General features: G+C 36.4%; 2 protein-coding genes across 2 annotated transcripts; both read right to left on the minus strand.

Moving 5' to 3' along the window:
- Nucleotides 1-403: 403 nt before the first annotated feature.
- On the minus strand, nucleotides 404-6,156 carry LOC118059446 (glutamate receptor 2.8-like). Its single transcript, XM_073406369.1, has 5 exons — nucleotides 5,589-6,156; nucleotides 2,116-3,461; nucleotides 1,671-1,983; nucleotides 1,140-1,549; nucleotides 404-1,048 (listed from the first exon to the last, which is right to left on the minus strand). The coding sequence occupies exons 1-5, from the start codon at nucleotides 5,872-5,874 to the stop codon at nucleotides 470-472; spliced, it is 2,934 nt and encodes a 977-aa protein (XP_073262470.1). The 5' UTR covers nucleotides 5,875-6,156; the 3' UTR covers nucleotides 404-469.
- Nucleotides 6,157-13,915: 7,759 nt separating this feature from the next.
- Nucleotides 13,916-17,593, minus strand: LOC140954985 (uncharacterized). The gene is made up of 5 exons (XM_073406362.1): nucleotides 17,512-17,593; nucleotides 16,281-16,375; nucleotides 15,801-16,191; nucleotides 15,216-15,634; nucleotides 13,916-15,145 (listed from the first exon to the last, which is right to left on the minus strand). Exons 1-5 carry the CDS (start codon nucleotides 17,591-17,593, stop codon nucleotides 13,916-13,918), a joined length of 2,217 nt encoding a protein of 738 aa, XP_073262463.1.
- Nucleotides 17,594-23,177: the final 5,584 nt, after the last annotated feature.

Genomic DNA, 23,177 nt, shown 5'->3' on the forward strand with positions numbered 1-23,177 from the left:
ACTTGAAAGAAAAGGCAGAGAAGCCTACAACAGACATGAAGGCACAGAAGTTAATGCAGGATTCCCTTCAGCAACACTAACACAAAACAGAATTTTCACTGAAAGAGACAAAGGGCAAGAGATATACTTGTGATAATTTACTAAAATCCTAAAACTCATTTTAAAATCGTATTACTCGTCTTGAGCTTGTTATAGTATAGTTGCGATTGTTTTTCAAATAATTTTTTTATCAAAATACATGCTACTGATGTTTTTTTATTTTTTAAAAATTATTTTTGATATCAGTATATCAAAATAATTTGAAAACACTATAAACATATTAATTTAAAGTTAATAAAAAAATAAAAAAATTTCAAATTATTTCAAAAGCGTTTTTGATATGTAGAAATAAACAGGCCAGGGCAATACAGTAATTCAATGTCTTTACTGATGGCTACTGGGTTCTAATTGTCAAATGATAATGTACAAGTCAATTATTTTCAGGATTCATTTCCAAAGCTGTTGGTCTCTCTTGATTTTGGTTGGTAGGCTGATCAATATGTATTACTACCTCTTGAGGTGCTTGCCTATTTGGACTATAATCATAATCTGTAGAAGAAGGATCTTCAGGAAATTGTCTGTGAACTGAGAAGGCTGCCGGACTTGGCACGCCCATAGAAGGCAGACTGATTCCATTTCTATCAGTCAGTTCCATTTGTCTGGATGTTTGGGACGTCGAGTCCCTTTGAATGAAGATTCTGAAGAAATTTTTAGTTCTATCCCACGTTGAAGCTGTGGGATCAGAGGGCCTCAAGTCTCTTCTTTCTCGGTAGACAAACATGGCAATGAAGATGACGAGAGCTAAAAATGCAGCTAGTCCGGCAATTAAAAATAATCCCCAGAAACTCTTGAGACTAAGGATATTAGATGAAACTGAGGTGCTGGAATCTGGACAGCTGCCTTTTTTGCCAAACCACGCATCCTCTATTTGCTTCATTTTATCCCCCTCTGTCACATTTAAAATTGCCCTTGATATATCAGGCACTAGAGGAGAACCTTTAGGGAAGACCTGAAGTCACGAAAACAAAGCATAGATGAGAAACAATGCACTTACTAGCCATATAGGAAATGGAAATAGAAAGATGGAAAAGTGAACTTACAAATCCGAAACCGTCTGTTTTAAATGTAGGATCAATCATGGCATATTTATAGCAATTCTTCGACAGAAAGAGCCTCGTATATGGTACTTCATCAAAAGCAGCAGCAATACCACCATTTCCACTTCCTTTTGATAAAAGGTCATCCCATTGTTCTGTGGTAATATACACAATGAGCTTGGACTCGTCGAAACCCAACTGATCTAATAGGATTCCCTTAACAAAGGAACCCTCCCGGTAGCCTACATACTCCCCCTTCTTAATGAGCTCGTGTACATCAGTAACTGTAGGCCGCAGCTGCTGGACTGTAAGTAAACTAGCTAGACTGGCTGCGTAGCTTTGTGTAAGAATCAGCACAACAAAACACCATATGATTACCACTGCTCTAGACAAGTTGCTAACAACTGTCTCCCCTGCAATCATAGTTGAAAATAATGAAGATGAAGTCAATTTGGTGTTTGAGACACTAAAACAAATATGTTAAACGAAAGAAGAAAAATTCAAAAGGGAAAGGGAAAGGGAAAGGAAAATTACTTTGTGCAAAAACCATGGTTGAGAAAGAAAACCAGAAGCTAGTGCCAGCTTGATGCGACGCAGGCCCTCTAAAATCTTCATTGATTCTGTGTTCAAGAACCCAGATCACAAATCCAATGAAAATAAAGAAACAAAAACTTGTCACCCAGAGATCCCATGTCAGAGGCTTCAAGAAAACCCATGCATTTTTGCTGTTGGTGTCCACAATAGGGACGATCATGGAGACACCACTTTCAGTGTAAGGCAAAGTAAAATCAACATACCGGGATCTGTTGAAAATAATAGTTGTATCTCCAACTACAGCATCAAATTTCTGTTGATAGCAAGCAAAAGAAACAAGATATCAATAAAAATTAGATTTGCATGCATGAATCTGACCCAAATCTTGTTTCAGATATAAAACTTAATGTGATCAAGTACAGGAAAAGGTTGGTGAAAGTTTTACCTTCAAGTACACTTGATTTATCAGATCATTGTAAGTTCCAGCTGGCTCGCCGTCAGACTTGGCAAAGGGGATGTACTCGTGAGGCAAAGCATAAGGCAATGCTTTGACAACAGCCTCAAAAACATCTATGCTGTATCCAGTAAAGGTTGTGGTGTTAGAACTAGGATCTCTTGTCACTCTCACAAACTCATTGAAACCATCCTTCACAGGCACTCCTATTCTCAACTTCTTCCCATTCGTTGGAATCTCCCAGCCCTTGGGAACAGAAGTTGTATCACCCGGCCATATGACAGTTGAAAGATCGGAGTTAGAACCTGAGTACGCAGTCATAGTATTTGTTGAGTTCAATGTTTTGACAATCCCTTCGGTTGATGTCCAGAATCCTATCTCTCTTCTCCCATTGCCATCCACATTTATTATCTGGAAAGCTGATGACTGTAACTGTCCATTATCGAAAAGATATTCTCCTGTAAGACCTTTGAAAGTAATGTTTGATAAAGCTTGAACGAGGTTTGGACCATTTAAAGACACCCCAAGAGTTGCAAGATCTGTGGATGAATTGCTAGAAACGTTTGCCTTTTGGAAGCCTAAATTTGCAGTTCCAGCTTTCTCAACTGCCAAGGCGAAAGCTGTTGCTGCATCATATGCCCATAAGCCAAAAATATTCAACTCAGCATCAACAATATCTGGATTATCTTGTTGGAATTTTCTTTTCCACCGAATTCGAAAAGTTTCGAGATCTTTTGTTATTGGCACATAAGGTTTCACACCCAATGCACCTTGCATTGTATTAGTGATATAAGCATTTGGTGAACTAAAAAATTCAGCTGTTAGACCATCAGTCATGATCCAAACATAGCCTTCACTCACCATGCCAATCTCTTTTGCTTTGGCAAAAACCCGAGCGCCAAGAGATGGAAACATGTGCACAATGAAAACTCTAGTTTGCATTGTCATCAACTTGTAAAGCTCTGAAACAATTTGATCATCAGTGGCTGATGGAGAAATGACACTCCGGTACGGTACACGAGCATCAACTGCTTGCAGAGCATCAGTTAAATAAGGTATCACTCCCTGTCCATACTCATTGTCAATGTAGATGGGTACTGCTTCTCTCCATCCAAAGGCTTGAACTAATGCACTTATAGCATTCACCTGAGTTGAGTCATTTTGGGTAGCTCGGAAGAAGAAGGTACTCCTGATGGAAGTGAGAGAAGGACTTGATGCAGAAAATGATATAATGGGCACCTGAGCTTTTTCTCCAAGTTCAATAACAAAATTGGCTTGCATTGATGTTGTTGGGCCTATGATTGCTTGCACTTCAACATTTTTTATCAGGTCCAGGGCTGTACTTGTAAAAGGATTAAGAAAACAATTACTCGTATAGATCAATTGTTTTCAATAATCAGTAAAGATCAATCAGAGAGACTTAATTATGACTTTTTTGCACTTTATATTAAATTAGACTTCTGATATATCATTAATATAGTGGTTATGCAGAGAAAGCAAGGAATGGATTATACTATGCATTTGAGGTTCTAAAAATCAGTTAGATCAAGGAATGGATTATACTATGTGATCTGGGATATCTGATGCAGCCGAGCTTGTATAGAAATTTAAAATTGAAGGTTCCAAGCATACAAATAAAGTTCTAACCCAAACAGACCAATATAGATGGTCTAATAGATGTTTTTATAGACTACTGGAATAGATCTAGATTCAAAAAACAATTTAGTAATGTCAGACCAGGTTAGTGGCTTACAACTATGATAATGAGAGATCTGACAGTTAGATCAAGCTCAAATTTCTCCAGATAATAAGCAGTTTTTCTACATGAAACTATTTTTTTTTCAAACCATTTGATCTCCCATAATTAGGCTTAGAAATTGCTATTTAGACTAGTTTTGTTATTTTTCCTATGAGTTTTTGGATTATTTATTTATTTTGTTTTAATTCTTTTTATGCCTTTAGACTTTAAGTTGTTTTCTAATAAAGATAAGTTAATTTTCTGACCTATTTAAAACAGGGTCACCTTATATTTATTTTTCAGGAATACAAAAGGTTCACATCTTCAACTATTTTTACTCATTAAAACTTTTATATTTTTTGTGTTATTATTGTATTGTTAGCTTCCACATACATCAATATATTTGAGATAAATATTAAAAATTTAAGAATTTCTTCCTTATACTTTCTTTCACAGTTTTCCTTCCTTCATTTTTTCTTCAACTCGGTCCGGTTCCGACCCCGAGCGGCTGGGTCCCAGGTTGACCCGCCGGGCCGGGCCGGGTTTCAAAATTATGGTTTTAAGAAAGAAAAAACAAAGACGTAGGGGACACAAAATATGTTTTCATGTCCTTCATGTTTTGAAAACTCTATAAAATTATTATAGAAACATATTTATTTGTGTGTCCGTCTCTATCCTTCTAAACATGTTAACTTGTTAAACTCGTAACCCGGGTCATGAAACTAGGATAATCTTATAAAAAAAAAATTAAAAAAATTATGAAGTTCAATCTTCAATAACCCTAATATTAAATGATGGAATTGAAACAAAAAAATTGATTAAAAATAAACAAAAAACAACTTGAATCAAACTGGGTTAACCCACCAAACCTATGACTCGAGTCATGAGACAGGAATAACCTTATAGAAAGTAAACCATAAAAACTTGATTTTCAATAAATACAATATTAAATGATAAAATTTAAAGAGAGAGAAAAAAAAACCAATTACGAAAAGAAAAGAAAAAACTTGAGTTAACTAAAATAACTTGTGAAATCCAAAGTTCAAATTATGAGATTAGGATAACCTTATAAAAAGTAAATTAAAAGAAATTATAAAGTTCAATCCCCAATAAACTTAATGTTGAAGGATGAAATTGAAATTGAAAAAAAAAAAGATTAGATTAAAAAAAAAACACTATTATAGTAAATAATATTTTGTGAGAAAGAATACAGTAAAATCTTTCTCTTTTAGTGTTTTTTTTTTTTTTAATGTTTTTCACATTTAATAGTATAATAATAATTATGAAATGACATAATTAACAATACATCAATTAATAAAATGATGTGGACAAATATAATGATATAATGATTTTACTAGCTTGGTCCATAATCATATATAGTTAACTCATAGGTTTAATTAGATAACAAGCATTAAATCTTTAGGTGTTGGCTGAGGAGGTGATAGATTTGATCTCCACGATATCATTATTTTATATATATATATATATATATATATATATATAATAATCGAGATGTATTATTAAAACAGCTCGATTAAGGTTCACGATATCATTTTAGATTTAATGAGAGATTGTGATATAGAAGTTTCTCATGAATCATCCGTATAAAATTTAACGGGAGGAGGGTTTTAACCTTAGTGCATACATAAAACATAGTTTGAGCAATGATTTATAACCGAAGCAAGCTGACTGCAGAATCAAGAAAGAGGAGAGAGAGAGAGGGAACCTGCAGCAGCTGCACCAGCAACATCGTTCTTGGAGTCCCTGGTGATGGGGACCAGCCTGGTTTTGTAATCACCATGAGTGTCATAGAAGTCTGAGAGAGACATGTTGATGCAACTCAACCCAATCTTGCCATCCAAGTCATTGTCAAAGTCAAGAACCACACCTACTTTCACTGGGATTATAGATGTTGAGTTCTTGGCCATTCCCATTTCAAAGAAGATAATCTTCAAAAAAAGAAGGGAAAAGAAAGAGAGAGCAGGCATTGAAGGGTACTTTTTCCTGATCATATTGTTGTCTACTTGTGGTTGAGCTGATTCCAGTTTGTTGGTTTAAGCTTGAAAGAACGCTCTCTTATTTATCTAAGGCTGTGGCCTGTAGGGTACTTCAAATATGTGGATCCTTAAAGCCTAGATGAAGATCTCAGAACAGTGGTTTACTGAGTTTTGTTGCAAGGAAATTTCATGCTTTGATTTTTTTTATTCGTTTGCATAGTTTTTTTTCTTATTTTTCTTGTTAATTGTATGATTTTCCCCCCTGGCTTGTCTGATGTTACTGATCAAATATCTTCCTTGTCTCTGATTTCACTATCGGTTACCTTGAGTAATAAATCAATTTACGTATGGTTAGACTTTTTGAAGTTTTGGCTAATTAAATCAAGATTTGTATATTTAAGTCGTCTATTTCACTTACTAAGATAATGAATAGCATCCTTTCGACGAAGCATCCTTTGTCATGTCACAAATTTATTTTCGACACACAACGCCATCTTATATCAAGTCTGAATTGTTTTAGTATGTTTTTTAAAATATTTTTTTTATAAAAATGTATTAAAATAATATTTTTTTATTTTAAAAAAATATTTTTAACATCAATACATCAAAACGATCTGAAAACATTAAAAAAAATTAATTTAAAATAAAAAAAATAAAATAAAATTCAATTTTAAAACATTTTTGAAACACAAAATAAATAGAGTTTATATTGCCACCTACTTCTTGTTTGCTATCTAAATCTCAATCATCCATCTTCTACACTAGCTAAGATATTGAAATACTTCATATAAGCTCACATTAAGTATGCTAACGAGCTTGTATTATATATATATATATATATATATATATATATATATATATATATATTTCTGGACACAACTCACGACTTGTTATCCGTGATGGCTATTTTTAAGAGCCAAACTACTAAGAAGAGCCCGCCAACTCAAGGTTCCTAATTAATTGCACACTTACATCTGGGTTAAAAAATTCAAGTGGTGGGATTCAACTAGGAATGTCATTTGTACTGGTCTTGGTAATTAAGGGAAAGATACTAGAATTTTTATTATAACTTTTCTTGAACCTGAGCATACAAGTAAAAATTAGGGAAATTGAAACAACAACTAAAACAAAATATTTTAAAGAACTTGAATTGAAAGAACAATGCAATGTTGATAAACCCTAACTAAGTTTCTGGGCTGCTTCGAGGTAGCCCGAGCCTCTTGGTGAATGAGATTTGCTTCAAAGCAATTTTATGCCTCTTTGAAGCCCCTCCTCCCTCTTCTATTGTAATTCTCGGTTAGTTGAGAATTAAGACTAACAGATAGGCTTGCCAGCTGTTTTTATTCATCTGTTTTGTATTTGGACTCTTTTTCCTCTCTCAACGGTGCCGTTTTGCCTTTGAACTTACTCCCTTGCCAGCTGTTAATCGCAGGAGCTTCATGATCTCAGCCCTCCATGTAAGTGATTCTTGTCCAATCTTGACCATACACGTGCTCACCTTATCTCATTGATGTAGGCAAGTCTTCTCCAACACGCCTCCCTCATTTCTTCCCCAGCTTCAATTGAGAGCTTGCTCCTTTATGCACTGACGGTCTGTTACAACTTTCTCCCCCTTAAAAAACCTTGCCCTCAAGGTGAGGGTAAGAACCTTTTAACCATTCTTCTTTGACCCAAATGACATCTTCTTTGACCCAAACGGCGTCTTCCTTGGGTTGTCCTTCCCATCTTAACAACACTTCTTTCCTCGTCTTCCTCCTTGAGACTTGACTTCTTCGGTCAAGTATCTGTGTTGGTTCTGGCTATGATTTCAGCTTGGTTTCGGGAATGGGTAGCTTCATTTCAGCAAAAGGTTCCTTTTCCAACCCATTTCTTCAACAGTGAGACGTGGAATATGCTATGGATTTGAGCTTCCTTGGGAAGATCTAGCTGGTAAGCCATTTCTCCCACCTTTTTTAAGATTTTGAACGACCCGAAGTATTTATATGCTAACTTCCTATTTTTATTTCTTGACATGCTGGATTGTCGGTATGGCTGGAGCCGGAGGTAAACCCATTCCCCTTTTTTGAACTGGGTTTCTTTTCTGCCTTTATCTGCTTGTTTCTTTTATCCCTCTTGAGCTTGAGCTAAGTTGTGTTTGATTTCTACAATTTGTTTTGTCCTGTGTTGTAAATGTTCCTCTGCTGCATGATTTTTTTTATTGAATCGGGAATGTAATCTGTGAGGCTTGGGGGTGGGTAGCCGTAGGTTGCTTCAAATGGGGTAGATTTGAGGGATGTGTGGTAGCTGGTATTGTAGCAATATTCGGCCATTGTTAGCCAATTAGACCAACCCTTCGGGTTATCACCTACATAGCATCTCAAATAACCTTCCAATGTTTTGTTAGTTGCCTTTGTTTGCCTATCATTTTGGGGGTGGCATGATGTTGACATCAGCAGCTTGACCCTTTGAATTTGGAATAATTCTCCCCAAAACTTGCTAGTGAAGGTAGGATCCCAGTCTGAAACTATGTTGTTTGGGAGTCCATGCAACTTCATTACATTTTGTGAGAACAGGTTGGTGATTTTTATCACGCTGTAGGGATGGTATACGGGAATATAATAGGCATATTTGGTAAACCTATCCACAACTACCATAATTATTGAGTATTGATTAGATTTTGGTAGCCCCTTTATAAAATCCATAGATATGGATGACCATGACCATGGTCTGATGGGTATAAGTAAGGGCTATAAAAGCTCGGAGGGTTTGTGTTTTCTCCCTTTGCTCTCTAACAGACTTCATAGTGTTTTATATAGGTTTGTATATCTGATTTCATCCTTACCCAAAAGAAATCTCTCCTTGCCCTTTTTTAGTGTTCTCTCAAAACTTGTGTGCCCTGAGGATGGATTGTCATGAATATAATTCAGTGTGTCATTTTTTAGAGGGCTGGATTGACCTATGTAGACTCTGTGTTTGTAGTATAGTATCCCTCCTCTAAGCTGATATTTCAAGGAACCTATGGTTTCTTGGTTTAGTTGTTGCATGATAGTTTGAATTTCTGAATTAGTTTTATAACTATCTTTTAATTGATCAGCCCAGTTAACAATTAGGATAGAGATAGCCCATAGTGTACCTTTTTCTATAGTATCCTCCTGCCTAGAGAGTGCATCAGTTGCTAGGTTTTCCTTTCCTACTCGAAACTCGACCACAAAGTCATATCCAATCAATTTGGATAACCATTTCTGCTGTGTGGGTGTTTCAACCTACTGCTCCAATAAATACTTGAAGCTCTGTTGATCTGTCTTAACCTTAAAGGCTTGGCTTAATAAGTAAGGCCTCCACTTTTGAACAATAGTGACTAGTGCCAAGAATTCCTTCTCATAAGTGGATAGTGATAGTTCCCTCCCTTTTAGACTCTTGCTGAAATAAGAAATGGATCGACCCCCTTGCATTAGCACAACACCGAGTCCTATACCTGAGGCATCACACTCTACTATAAAACTTTGGTTAAAATCTAGTAGTGCTAAGACGGAGAGGTTGATACGGCTTTTTTTAATTGTTCAAAGGCTTGGTCTGCTTCTGAATCCCATTTAAAAGCCCCCCTTTTTAGTAGTCTAGTCAATGGACCTGCAATCATCCCATAACCTTTGATGAATCTGCGGTAGTAGCCTGTTAACCTTAAAAATCCCCTTAGTGATTTGATTGTGTTTGGTTTAGGCCACTTGATCATTGACTCTACTTTGCTGGGCTTAGCATGCACTCCTTGACCTGATACGATATGCCTCAAATATTCGATTTCACTGCTTGCAAATTTACATTTGTACTATTTGGCAAATAATTTATGTTGTACTAGAGTCTCAAATACCATCCTTAGGTGTCTCTCATGCTCTTCCACATTATGGCTGTAGACTAGAATGTTGTCGAAGAAAACCAGCACAAATTTTTTGAGATAGGGTCGAAAAATATCATTCATCAAACCTTGAAAAGTGGAAGGGGCATTTGTGAGGCCGAAATGCATCACCAGAAATTCATAGTGCCCTTCATGAGTTTTAAAGGCTATTTTGGGAACATCTTCTTCCTTCATTTTGATCTGGTGGAAGCCTGATCGAAGGTCTAACTTGGAAAAATTTTGAGAACCATGTACTTCATCTAGTAATTCTTCCACAACTGGTATGGAAAACTTGTCTTTCACAGTTTCCTTGTTGAGGGTACGATAATCAACACATATTCTCCATGACCCATCAACCTTCCTAACTAGTAGGACTGGCGATGAAAAGGGACTTTGGCTGGGTATTATGGTACCCAGTACCAACAACTCCTTAATTAGTTTTTCTATCTCTGATTTTTGGTAATATGGGTACGTATAGGGACGTACACTTATTGGGGAGGTACCTTCCTTCAGCACTATAGAGTGATCATGTGATCTGCTAGGTGGAATTCTTTTTGGCTCCTAAAAAACTTCCATGAATTCTAGCAACATATTCTCAATATGTTCTGGAATTTCATTTTGGACTGATCCCAGCTCCTAAATTTGCAAAATCAGTCCTTCTTTGACTATTCTTAATTCTTGTAAAAAGGTTGGGCTGCAATCTACTTCTGATTTCTCCACTCCCATTCCATAAATCAAGACCCTCTTCCTCTCCTTTTCGAATTTCATTTTTAAGGCTGAGAAATCCTAAAGAATGGGCCCTAAACTTTTGAGCCACTTGATTCCTAACATCATATCGCATCCTCTTAGTTGAATGACATAAGCTCGAGTGACAAACTGATCTCCTTGAATCATCAATTTGATATCTGAGCAGCTTCCCTCACTCCATAGCTTGGAACCATCTACAATGTTCACCCCAATAGGCTTGTGTTTTAAAACCTTCATCCCTACTCTTCTTACTACCCTTGGATGTATGAAACTATATATACTTCCTATGTCAATTAAGGCCACAAAATTATGGCCACTCAACTTAACTACCACCCTCATAGTTTTAGGATTGGGACTTCCAATGATTGCATGAAGGGATATGTTGATTCCCTCCTTGCCTTCTTCCTGAGGGTCCCCTAAATCAATCAGATCTTCAGGAACAAAATTTTTCTCCTCCTCTAATTCCTATATCAAGAATATCTTGGGTCCTCCACACCAATGCCAGGTCCCCACTTACTGTCACATTTAAAGCAAAGCCCCTTGTCTTTTTTTTTTCCTTCATCTGTGCTGGAGTGAGTCTCTGTACTAGAATTGGTTTATTTTCAGCCCTAGGCTGAGTTGGTGTTGGGTTTCAGCCTTGAAACCCCATAGCACTAGGTCTTCATGATTTCCTCATGATTGTCAGATTTTCCTCTTGCATCCTTGCTAACCCATAAGCAACCACTAAATTCTAGGGGTTTAACATCCCTACTCCCAGTCTTATCTCCTCCTTCAATCCACCTAGAAAACAGCTGAGCCTGTGAGAGTCAGATAACCCTATGACCCGATTCAAAAACATCTCGAATTAGGTTTTGTAAAGCTCTACTTTTGATGTTTGCTTGATACTTATGAGGGCCTCCATGGGGTCATCATAAGATGAAGTTCCAAAATGAATTTAGAGGGCCTTAACGAAGGCCTCCTAACTGATGAGAATTCTGGTTTCTTCTAGTTCTTGATACCATGTTATCGCCTTTCCTTCCATGTGAAAACTGGCTATAAACAACCTGTGTTGAGTTGGAGTGTTGTGAAAGTTAAATAATTGATTGGCCTTGTATACCCAACCAATAGGATCATCTCCATTAAACCGGGGAAACTCCAATCAGATTGACTTGAGCTAAACCTGTTGAATTCCTTGATATAGTATTACTTCATGCCTTGTATTTCCATTGACTGACATAGTGGGAGAATTAGGTGGGAGCCCATGGGCCTTTTTCCTTGGGCCTTAGTCATCTAATCCATCCTAGCAGACATATTTCTTGTTCCTTCAGTCATATGAGAATCGTGGCTCCAATACCACTTGTAATGGTCTTCGTAATTAAGGGAAAGATACTAGAATTTTAACTGTTTAATCCATCAATTTTGGAAATTTACAGTTTAGTCCCTAAAGTTTGAAAATTTTACAATCTGGTCCCTAGAACGTAAATTGAGATTCTAGACCGAGTTGAGGATGGATTATGGATGAAATTTTAGTATGATTATGTATTTATAGTTTGGTCCTCCAATATTGGTAAAATCATGTTTTGGTTCCTTTTTTTGGAAATTTGTCATTTTAATCCCTAAACTTAGTAAACTAAACCTGAATTTCTTATATGCATTAGAATAATCTATTTGTGTTGTTTGTTAGTTTATTATGTATTTTTATTGTAGGTTTTTCTAACAATCTCTATAGAATTTTCAGGTTTTTCATCTAAATTCTTTTTACTTCTATATTTTTTTGAGTGAGTAGGATAATCTTTAATATACATGTAATATAAATAAATTATATGTGTTGATTATATGATGAGTATGGATGATATTCTTGCATATCTATAGATATGTTGATTTTTTTCCAAGTACTCGTTAGTTTCTTGAATATGTATTTGCTTTAATTATATTTGATATAACATTGAGTTACTTTGATAATTATATGAATATATGTTATGTCTGGATACTGAATTTGTCAGTAACTCCATACTAACGGAGTGTAGTTTGTCTTTATGCTCATCGTATCTGTATTCCTAGCTAGTGAGAGAGACAACAACATATGCGCGCCCAATTATCCCAAAATGGTCATCTTTGGTGTCATTGAATTATCTTTGGGTGTCATCTGATCTTTGACATGTATTCCACTATCATATGTTAATGTGCTTAGTATGTATATTTATATTAAGATATGTATGACTTATAAATTATTAATATTTAAGATGTATATTAAATGTTATTCCCTCACTGAGTTGGTTGAACTCACCCTTTATTTTATATTATTTTCATGTTCTTAGTTTATGTTAGCAAGTTGATCTTGTTGTTTATTCCTCCTTCTTCACTTTTGTTTGGCATGTCTTGCTTATTTCCGCGGTGTTTACTTTTAATTTGTCTTAGAGTGCTACACTATTGCACTATTTTATCTAAAGTTTGGGTGTTATATAATGTAACACGCAAACCCTTGTCTTGTTTTTATATGATGAAGAGATATTTTGAAAGTTTATAAAATGCTCTGTATTTTAAAGCTGTGGTTTCCTCACCGTTATTGCTAGGATATTCATGATTTGGAAGAGTCAAAGCCAACCATTTTAATAAATTGGTTCAAGACTTGGACCTGAGGCGAGACAATATCATATATTGATAAAAAGGAATCTCCCAGAGTTTAGAAGACTTGTTTTTATTTTTATTTTATTTTTATTTTTTAAATAATAATAGAATTTGTGTTATTTATTTATGATTAAAAAAGTATTAAGTTATTTTTTAAAAAAATATTTTTTTAAAAAATGTATTAAAAATATATATTTTTTATTTTTTAAAAATTATATTTTAATATTAAAATGATAAAAAAATATTTTAACAAATCTATCATTTCAGCACTCCCAAACTAGAGCAAGCGATAAAAGACTATTTCTAGACCATATCTTTTTTTTCAATGAATGGGAATGCAACTCATTTTTTTAACTTTATTTTTAAATTATTTTAATGTATTAATATAAAAAATAAATTTTAAAAATAAAAAAAATATTATTTAATATATTCTTAAATAAAAACCATTTCAATAAACCATAGTTATTGTAATTCCAAACATTATCTAAAATTACAAAATGTTTTAATATATAGTAATAGCTATCAACCACTGTCCCGTCAAAAAACTAAATGAAAACAGACTCTTCACCTAACCGATAAGACAACCTCAAAAATTAAAATTACATATCAACCCCTTCCCACTTCTCCCTCCACCAGAAGAGAACCAGACCCACCAGCCGTGCCACACTCTTCCTCCACACCATCAAGCCAACGCCAAACTTTTTTTTTTTTTTGATAGTAAACGAGATAATTATATATTAATAAAGCAGCCCCATCAAGTAAGTGGGGCTGAACGAAAGATAGAATACAATGGGAATATGAAGAAAGAAAAGACCAAAGTGATGAGGGACTTAATTAGTTAGTCCAGTTCATAATACATTCAGGATTTCTAAAAAGATCTGAGCCTGTATAGCTGAAATTTGTAACTGAGGACTTCAACCAGAAAGCCAAACGGTGAAAAGTGAGATCAAAAATCATATCCCAATCAGGAGCCTTGGATTCGAAGATTAGGCGGTTGCGTGCTATCCAAATTGACCAATACAGACCTTTACAGAGGAGGGTAATAGCACGTCGCTGAAATTTTCCATTAATCAATCCGGACCATTCCTGTAGATTTTGATTTGGGTCTTTGTGCAGACAACCTGAGCACCCGAACCATTTCAAGAAACGACCCCAAAGAGACCATGTTATAGGACACCAATGGAAAAGATGATTAATTGTCTCGGTTTCCTTGCAGCAGAATGGGCAGTGAGATTCCTCATAATTTATGATTCTCCTCTCAGCTAAAAAACTTCTTGTACTCAAACCTCCATGAAGAAGAAGCCAAATGAACACATCCACTTTTGGGGGGGCATAACCATTCCATAGCAGAGTAAGGGAGTGATTATTTTCAGTGGCCGATAGACTATCAAAGAAGAGGCGACCTGATTGAGCTGAGTACATGCCAGAGCTGTGGAATTTCCATAACTTGCAGTCTGCACCATCTGAGAAAAGGAGACCACGCTGCACCTCTGCGATCAAGCTCTCCCTTTGGCAGATCTCACGAGGCCGAAGGGTTCTTCTCCAGGAAAGGTTTAAAGATGCATCTGTCAAATTGTATATATCTGCAAGGTTGGTGTTTTGCTGCAAGGAGAGGTTATAAAGTCTGGGGAATAAGAGCTGGAGATTGGTTGTAGAGCCGAGCCAAGAGTCAGTCCAAAACCGGATGTTCCTCCCGTCACCCACCTTGAACCCGACATTTGCATGTAAAAGATTGGCTATGTTTTGTGTTGAGAAGATTGCCGAAACAATGCCATGCCAAGTTGGAGATAAAGAACCTGCAAACTCAGGGATACCATTTATAAAGTGAGGTCGGTATTTTAGAAGAATGTGTTCTTGCCAGCCTCCTGCCACTCCATTGTCTAGATTCCATAGCCATTTAAAGAGCAAAGCCAGATTTTTGTTGTGGATGGATCCCAGCCCGAGACCACCAGAAGATTTATCCTTTATTACCTTGTGCCAAGCCACCTTAAAAAGGCCATGAGAAGTTGAGCTTCCTTTCCAAAGGAAAGACCGGGTTAGAGAAGAGATGGCTTTAGTAACACCCTTTGGCATAGCAAAAACTGACATGTAAAACAGAGGAAGGGAGCTCAAGACTGATTTAATTAGACATAACCTTCCCGCCATGCTCAAAAAAATTCCCTTTCCATGTGAGTAGCTTTGCTCTGATAGTGGACAACACTGGTTTCCAAGTAGAGAGTCTGCTGGGATTGGCTCCAAGAGGTAGTCCAAGGTACCTAACCGGGAAAGTATCACTACGACAGAAGACTGAGTTCGCCAGGCTAGAGGTGTAGTCGTTGTCCAAGTTGATACCTATTAGTGAGCTTTTATAGAAGTTAACTTTCAGTCCGGAAATGATCTCAAACCAACGTAGAATCCTCTTGGCATGTAGAAGAGAGGGAAAATCATTTGGCAAGAAAATCAGAGAGTCGTCGGCATATTGCAAATGAGTTAAGTAATGACCTGGGGTAGTCTGTAAGCCTTTGAAGTAACCTGAAGCTGATGCCCTATTGAATAAAACTGTCAATCCCTCAACTGCAATGTCAAATAGGAATGGAGAGAGTGGTCCCCTTGCCTGAGACCCTCTCCAAACTAAATTCTCTACTAGGAGAACCGTTTATCAAGATGGCTAATTTTGAAGTGGATAAGCATTCGAATATCAGCTTCCTCCAGTGTGAGCCAAAACCCATGTATCCCATACTTGTGTCAATATGTTCCCATAAAATTGAGTCAAAGGCTTTATGGAAATCTACCTTCAATAAGAGGCCATGCTTCTTCTTGCTGCGCACACCATGGACAACCTCATTTGCTATCATGAACCCGTCTAGAATCTGACGCCCAGCAATAAATGCAGACTGGTTAACACTGATCACATCTGTCATGACATGACGAAGCCTAGTGGACAGTAGCTTTGCCAATATTTTGTATAGCCCGTGAATCAGGCTTATCGGACGAAAATGGGAGAATCTGCTCGGCTCCTTTGATTTCGGAATCAGAGTTACAAAAGAAGAGTTGATACCCTTTGGAAGTTTACCAGTTCTAAAAAAACTTTTAACCAGCATAAAAACCTCTGAGCTGATGATATTCCATACCTTTTTATAGGAAACCAAACTCCAGCTGATAACCCATAGATGCCCTGCCCCCTTCTTCCTCCTTTCAAACCGACGGACAGCCCACAAACCATCCGATCTCTTCCCAAAATCCAAACACCAGATATCTCCGCACCATTACTAGCAGCAGAACCGTGAAAACACAGTCGTGCCACTATCCTCGGCACTATAAAATTACAATGACATTACGGAAAAAAAAACTATATTTTAATAAACAAATTTTAACAAATTTATCATTTCAGCATTAAATTGAGCCAGTGATAAAAGACTACATCTTTTTTTCAATGAATAGAAATGTTTGTTTTCACAACTATATCTTATTCTTAAATAAAAAAATATTTTAATAAACAATAGTTAATGTAATTCCAAATATTATCTAAAATTACAAAATGTTTTAATAAATATTAATAGCTATCAACCACTGCCCATCAAAAAAAATAAATGAAAACAGACTCTTCACCTAACCCATAAAGACAACCTCATAAATTAAAATTACATATCTACCCCTTCCCACTTCTCCCTCCACCAGAAGAGAACCAGACCTACCAAAAATTGCAGCTGAGTGAGGAAAGTCGCCTCCGAATTATATGACCACTGTTATGCATCTCTTTTTGGCTTACCCACAGACCCATCATCGAAACCCCAATGGCATACTAACGGTTACCTCAGACAATATCCTTAAAGAAAGGAACAAGAATATCAGAACATGCTTTGAAGGGTACCTTTTCTTCATCCTCTAACTTGTTTCCAAACAATTTAATAAAAATCCTGACAAAAACATGAAGATGGTTGGAAATATGAGGGGGGTTTCTTTAAAACATGGTGACTTAATTTTGGATAATGCTTTAGTTTTCGTTTTCACAATATAATTTTGGATAATTTCTTTAAAACATGGTAACTTAATTTTGGATAATGCTTTAGTCTGTAGAATTTATTTGGCCGCAAACAAGGTATGCAACTGCTTGCATTTCCACAGTATCTTGGGAAATTGCTGAAGAAAATCTATAATTTGTGATAATAATTTACTAATTCTGAAACTCAGTTTGATCCTACCTAGCTATAAATATGTTATATTTTGATGCTTTGAAGGGAAAAATGTTAAGAAAGCAAGATTGTCTTTGAGAAGATATTGGTATTTATTTTGATGCTTTGAAGGGAAACACTTAACAAGTAAGTGCAAATTAGACATAATTATTTTCTCCACCGGGAGGCCAAACGTGAGACTTTCTTTTAACAGACCAGTCATGTTGTAAATCTGGGTCAACATTATTACTGGTGGCGTTTATAGAAACGTGCACTCACCTCCAGTCCACACGTAGCGCCTCAACCCAACTAATCCACACGACGCAAGTCTAGATGGTCTCGGCATAACAGGTAGACCCATTTAATTAGAGTGCTGGGCACGCCGGCACCTAATATTTTAGGGGTTCTGAACAAGCATCCTAGCATCTTTATGAACCCGAAGATATGTCTCGAGCTCAATATTTTAAAAAAATAATTCTAGTATATTTTTAGTATTTTATTTTAATTCAATACATTTTATTTATAGGAGAATATAATTCAAAATATCACAAAGATGAAGTTACACTTTAAATCCCTCATCTTTATAAAAGGATAAGATTTATGAGTTATAAATACCTTATGAATTCTTTAAGTTTTAGGTTCACAATCTCTTCATTCTTAGCTTTTTTAGCATATATATTTTGAGAGTTTATCTTTAAAATATTATTAAATTTTTTCTCTTTACAAAGTTATTAACTTAAGCAACAAAGAGTCCACACATTCATCAAAAATAAAATAAAATTCCAGGTACTAACTACCAGACACCACTTGTTACCAGCTGCAAACCATTTGGGTTTTTTATATCAAGTTATCAAACATATTAGCTGGAGAAAATTAATGAGACTGCTTAAACTAAAAGATAATTCAATTATCTACCTAATCAATTTTATTTTTAAACATTTTAGATTTAGGAATTATCAACTACTATTTCATATAGACTAAGAGTCCTATAAAATTTTAGGTACCATTTTCTTCTCATGAAACGCTTTTTCAAGACAAAACTTGTCAATATAATGTGAACCCTGTTAAATAATATTTATGTTGTCTTATTTATTAAGGGTAGAATAGTACTTTCAGTTTAACCTATATATACTTTATTTGTAATTAGGTTAAGACTATGCATTCATAATATACAGTTTATTCAGAATTCTAGCCTCCTTTTTGTGTTTGATCTCAATTAGTTTAACATGGTATCAGAGCTGGTTTTATGGAACGAAGCTTAATCCCAAATACAGCTTCGCGGATCCAACTTAGGTATTTCGACAGTCTCTGTAATTATTTTGGTATTTCGACAGTTTCTGCAATTATTTTGGTATTTCATCTTCCCTTCAGCTTCTGCAATTTGGTATCTACGTTCAGTTTTTGCAAATTTGTTTTGTGTTTTAGGAGTAATCGTATAATTTCGAGAAGATATTTGTTTAGTTTCTGCAATTGAGTATTTTGTCTTCCGCTGCTTTTGCATTCTGGTTATTTGTGATTGTTTGATTATGGCTACTGAAAGAGATGATTCGCTTCAGTTCTGTGAGTGTGAGTTGGATGGGAAGAACTATTCATATTGGAGTTATGTAATGAGAAATTTTCCTTAAGGGTAAGAAGATGTGGGGGTATGTTAGTGGAACTTATATGATACCTAAGAATATTGAGGAGGGGGATGCTGGTTTTGATAGATACATGGGAAGCAAATAATGCAAAGATCATTACTTGGATCAACAATTTCTGTTGAGCATTCAATAGGTACGCAGTTTGGCGAAATATGAGACAGCAAAAGAGGTTTGGGATCATCTGCAAAGGTTATTCACACAATCAAATTTTACAAAACAGTATCAATTAGAGAATGACATACGAGCTCTTTATTCAGAAGAATATGAGTATTCAAGAGTTTTATTCTGCTATGATAGATCTTTGGGATCAATTGGCTCTTACTGAATCGACAGAATTAAAAGGCATGTGGTGCCTATATTGAGCGTAGAGAGCAGCAAAGATTGGTACAGTTTTTTAACAGCACTTCGCAGTGATTTTCGAAGGACTTAGAGGTTCAATTCTGCATCGTTCTCCACTGCCTTCTGTTGACTCTGTTGTCAGTGAGTTATTGGCTGAAGAAATACGTTTTCAGTCTTATTTCTGAAAAAGGAATTCTTTCTGCTTCAAATCCTTCAGTACTAGCAGTACCTTCTAGGTCATTCTTTAATCATCAGAATAAGTCTCACACAAGGGTTGGCTTCGATGAGTGCAGCTTCTGTAAGCAGAAAGGTCATTGGAAGGCTCAGTGTCCTAAGTTGAGACATCAGAATCAAGCTTGGAAGCCTGGAAATCAGTCACAATCTAATGCTCATAGACCACCTCAGGGTTATAAACCACAACACCACAATACTGCAGCAGTAGCTTCCTCGAGTTCTATTACCGATCCTAATATTTTGGCTGAGCAATTTCAGAAGTTTCTCTCCTTGCAGCCACAAGCAATGTCCGCTTCTTCTTCCATAGGTCAGTTGCCTCATAGTTCCTCAGGTATGTCACATTCTGAATGGGTCTTGGATTCTGGTGCTTCTCATCATATGTCTCCAGATTCCTCATCTTTTACCTCTATATCCCCTTTATCCTCCATTCCTGTTATGACTGCTGATGGCACTCAAATGCCCTTAGCAGGTGTTGGTTCTGTTGTCACACCTCACATGTCTCTCCTAATGTTTATCTTATTCCACAACTCAAATTGAATCTTGCGTCTGTTGGTCAAATATGTGATTCTGGTGATTATTTAGTCATGTTTTCTGGTTCCTTTTGTTTGTATACAGAATCTGCAGTCTCAGAAGCTGATTTGGGACAGGCCGTAGGGAGAATGGACTATATATTTTGGATGAGTTAAAAGTGCCAGTTGCTGCTGCTGCCGCTGCTACTACTACAGTTGATTTGTCTTCCTTTCGTTTGAGTATTTCATCTTCTAGTTTTTATTTATGGCATTCCCGTCTAGGTCATGTTTCGTCTTCTCGTTTGAGATTTTTGGCATCCACAGGAGCTTTAGGAAAATTTGAAAAACTTGTGACATTTCTGATTGTAGTGGATGTAAATTGGCAAAATTTTCCGCCTTACCTTTTAATCGAAAGTATTTCTGTTTCTTCTTCACCATTTGATTTGATTCATTCTGATGTATGGGGACCTTCTCCTGTTGCCACAAAAAGGAGGGTCTCGATATTATGTCTCTTTTATTGATGATCATACTCGTTATTGTTGGGTTTATTTAATGAAACATCGTTCTGAATTCTTTGAGATATATGCAGCTTTTCGAGCTCTTATCAAAACTCAATATTCTACTGTGATCAAATGCTTTAGGTGTGATTTAGGTGGGGAATACACTTCTAATAAATTTTGCCAATTGCTTGCCCTAGATGGAACCATCCACCAAACTTCATGTACAGATACTCCTGAGAAAAATGGTGTTGCTGAAAGAAAACATAGGCACATTGTCGAAACTGCTCATTCTCTCTTGTTGTCTGCTTTTGTTCCTAGTGAGTTTTGGGGAGAAGCTGTTCTTACTGCTGTAAGCTTGATTAATACAATTCCATCTTCTCATAGTTCGGGTCTATCTCCATTTGAAAAGTTATATGGGTATGTCTCTGATTATTCCTCATTTAGAGTCTTTGGTTGTACTTGTTTCGTTCTTCGTCCTCATGTAGAACGAAGTAAGCTATCCTCTCGATCCGCTATTTGTGTCTTTTTGGGCTATGGTGAAGGTAAAAAGGGTTATCGTTGTTTTGATCCAATCACTCAGAAACTTTATGTGTCTCGTCATGTTGTCTTCCTTGAGCATATACCTTTCTTTTCTATTCCATCCACTACTCATAACCTGACTAAATCTGATCTTATTAGTATAGATCCATTTTCTGAGGATTCTGGTAATGATAGCTCTCCCCATGTTCGATCAATTTGTACTCATAACTCTGCAGGTACTGGTACTTTACTCTCTGGCACACCTGAAGCTCCATTCTCATCTACAGCCCCTCAAGCTTCATCTGAGATTGTGGATCCACCTCCACGTCAGTCCATCCGTATTCGTAAGTCCACAAAACTACCAGATTTTGCTTATTCTTGTTATTCTTCATCATTTACTTCCTTTTTAGCCTCTATTCATTGTCTTGTTGAGCCCTCTTCCTATAAAGAGGCAATTCTTGATCCGCTTTGGCAGCAAGCTATGGATGAGGAACTTTCTGCATTGCATAAGACAGATACCTGGGATCTGGTTCCTCTACCTCCTGGTAAGAGTGTTGTTGGTTGTCGTTGGGTGTATAAGATCAAGACTAATTCTGATGGGTCTATTGAGCGATATAAAGCTAGGTTGGTTGCCAAAGGATACTCTCAACAGTTATGGTATGGACTATGAGGAGACATTTTGCTCCGGTTGCAAAAATGACTACTATTCGTACTCTTATTGCCGTAGCTTCGATTCGTCAATGGCATATTTCTCAACTTGATGTTAAAAATGCCTTCTTGAATGGAGATCTTCAAGAAGAAGTTTATATGGCACCCCTCCTGGTATTTCACATGACTCTGGATATGTTTGTAAGCTTAAGAAAGCATTATATGGTCTCAAACAAGCACCCCGTGCTTGGTTTGAGAAATTCTCTATTGTGATCTCGTCACTTGGCTTTGTTTCTAGCAGTCATGATTCTGCTCTTTTTATTAAGTGCACTGATGCAGGTCGTATCATTCTGTCTTTATATGTTGATGACATAATTATTACTGGTGATGACATTGATGATATTTCAGTTTTGAAGACAGAGTTGGCTAGACGATTTGAGATGAAGGATTTGGGTTATCTTCGATATTTCCTGGGTATTGAGGTAGCATACTCACCTAGAGGTTACCTTCTTTCTCAGTCGAAATATGTTGCAGATATTCTTGAGCGGGCTAGACTTACTGATAACAAGACTGTGGATACTCCTATTGAGGTTAACGCAAGGTACTCTTCTTCTGATGGTTTACCTTTGATAGATCCTACTTTATACCGCACTATTGTTGGGAGTTTGGTATATCTCACCATTACTCGTCCAGATATTGCATATGCTGTTCATGTTGTTAGTCAGTTTGTTGCTTCTCCTACTACTGTTCATTGGGCAGCTGTTCTTCGTATTTTGCGATATCTTCGGGGTACAGTTTTTCAAAGTCTTTTACTTTCATCCACCTCTTCCTTGGAGTTACGTGCATACTCTGATGCTGATCATGGTAGTGATCCCACAGATCGCAAGTCTGTTACCGGGTTTTGTATCTTTTTAGGTGATTCTCTTATTTCTTGGAAGAGTAAGAAACAATCTATTGTTTCTCAATCATCCACCGAAGCAGAATATCGTGCCATGACATCTACTACCAAAGAGATTATTTGGTTACGTTGGTTACTTGCTGATATGAGAGTTTCCTTTTCCCATCCTACTCCTATGTATTGTGACAACCAGAGTTCTATTCAGATTGCTCACAACTCGGTTTTTCATGAGCGGACTAAGCACATTGAAATCGATTGTCATCTTACTCGTCATCATCTCAAGCATGAAACCATTACTTTGCCCTTTGTTCCTTCTTCATTGCAGATTGCAGATTTCTTTACCAAGGCGCATTCCATATCTCGTTTTTGTTTTCTAGTTGACAAACTCTCGATGCTTGTAGCTGCCGCATCGTGAGTTTGAGGGGAGATGTTAAATAATATTTATGTTGTCTTATTTATTAAGGGTAGAATAGTACTTTCAGTTTAACCTATATATACTTTATTTGTAATTAGGCTAAGACTATGCATTCATAATATACAGTTTATTCAGAATTCTAGCATCCTTTTTGTGTTTGATCTCAATTAGTTTAACAAACCCGAAGGTGGAACGTACAATACCTCCTCATGAGGGTCAACCATCTAGCTGATTCAAACCAGC

The sequence above is a fragment of the Populus alba genome, chromosome 18 (assembly GCF_005239225.2).
Source record: "Populus alba chromosome 18, ASM523922v2, whole genome shotgun sequence".
NCBI classification, from domain to species: Eukaryota; Viridiplantae; Streptophyta; class Magnoliopsida; order Malpighiales; family Salicaceae; genus Populus; species Populus alba.

Bases quoted from the DNA above. Each gene is read 5' to 3' on its own strand.
- LOC118059446 (XM_073406369.1), bottom strand. From the start codon at position 5,874: ATGATCAGGAAAAAGTACCCTTCAATGCCTGCTCTCTCTTTCTTTTCC. The intron at 3,462-5,588 runs GTTCCCTCTCTC...TTACAAGTACAG, and splicing joins TGCTGGTGCAGCTGCTGCAG to CCCTGGACCTGATAAAAAAT. The intron at 1,550-1,670 runs GTAATTTTCCTT...CTATGATTGCAG, and splicing joins AACCATGGTTTTTGCACAAA to GGGAGACAGTTGTTAGCAAC.
- LOC140954985 (XM_073406362.1), bottom strand. From the start codon at position 17,593: ATGGGTCTACCTGTTATGCCGAGACCATCTAGACTTGCGTCGTGTGGA. The intron at 16,192-16,280 runs GTTTGTGGGCTG...TCCTATAAAAAG, and splicing joins TTTTGGGAAGAGATCGGATG to GTATGGAATATCATCAGCTC. The intron at 15,146-15,215 runs GTTATGTCTAAT...GCTATGCCAAAG, and splicing joins TTTTTGAGCATGGCGGGAAG to GGTGTTACTAAAGCCATCTC.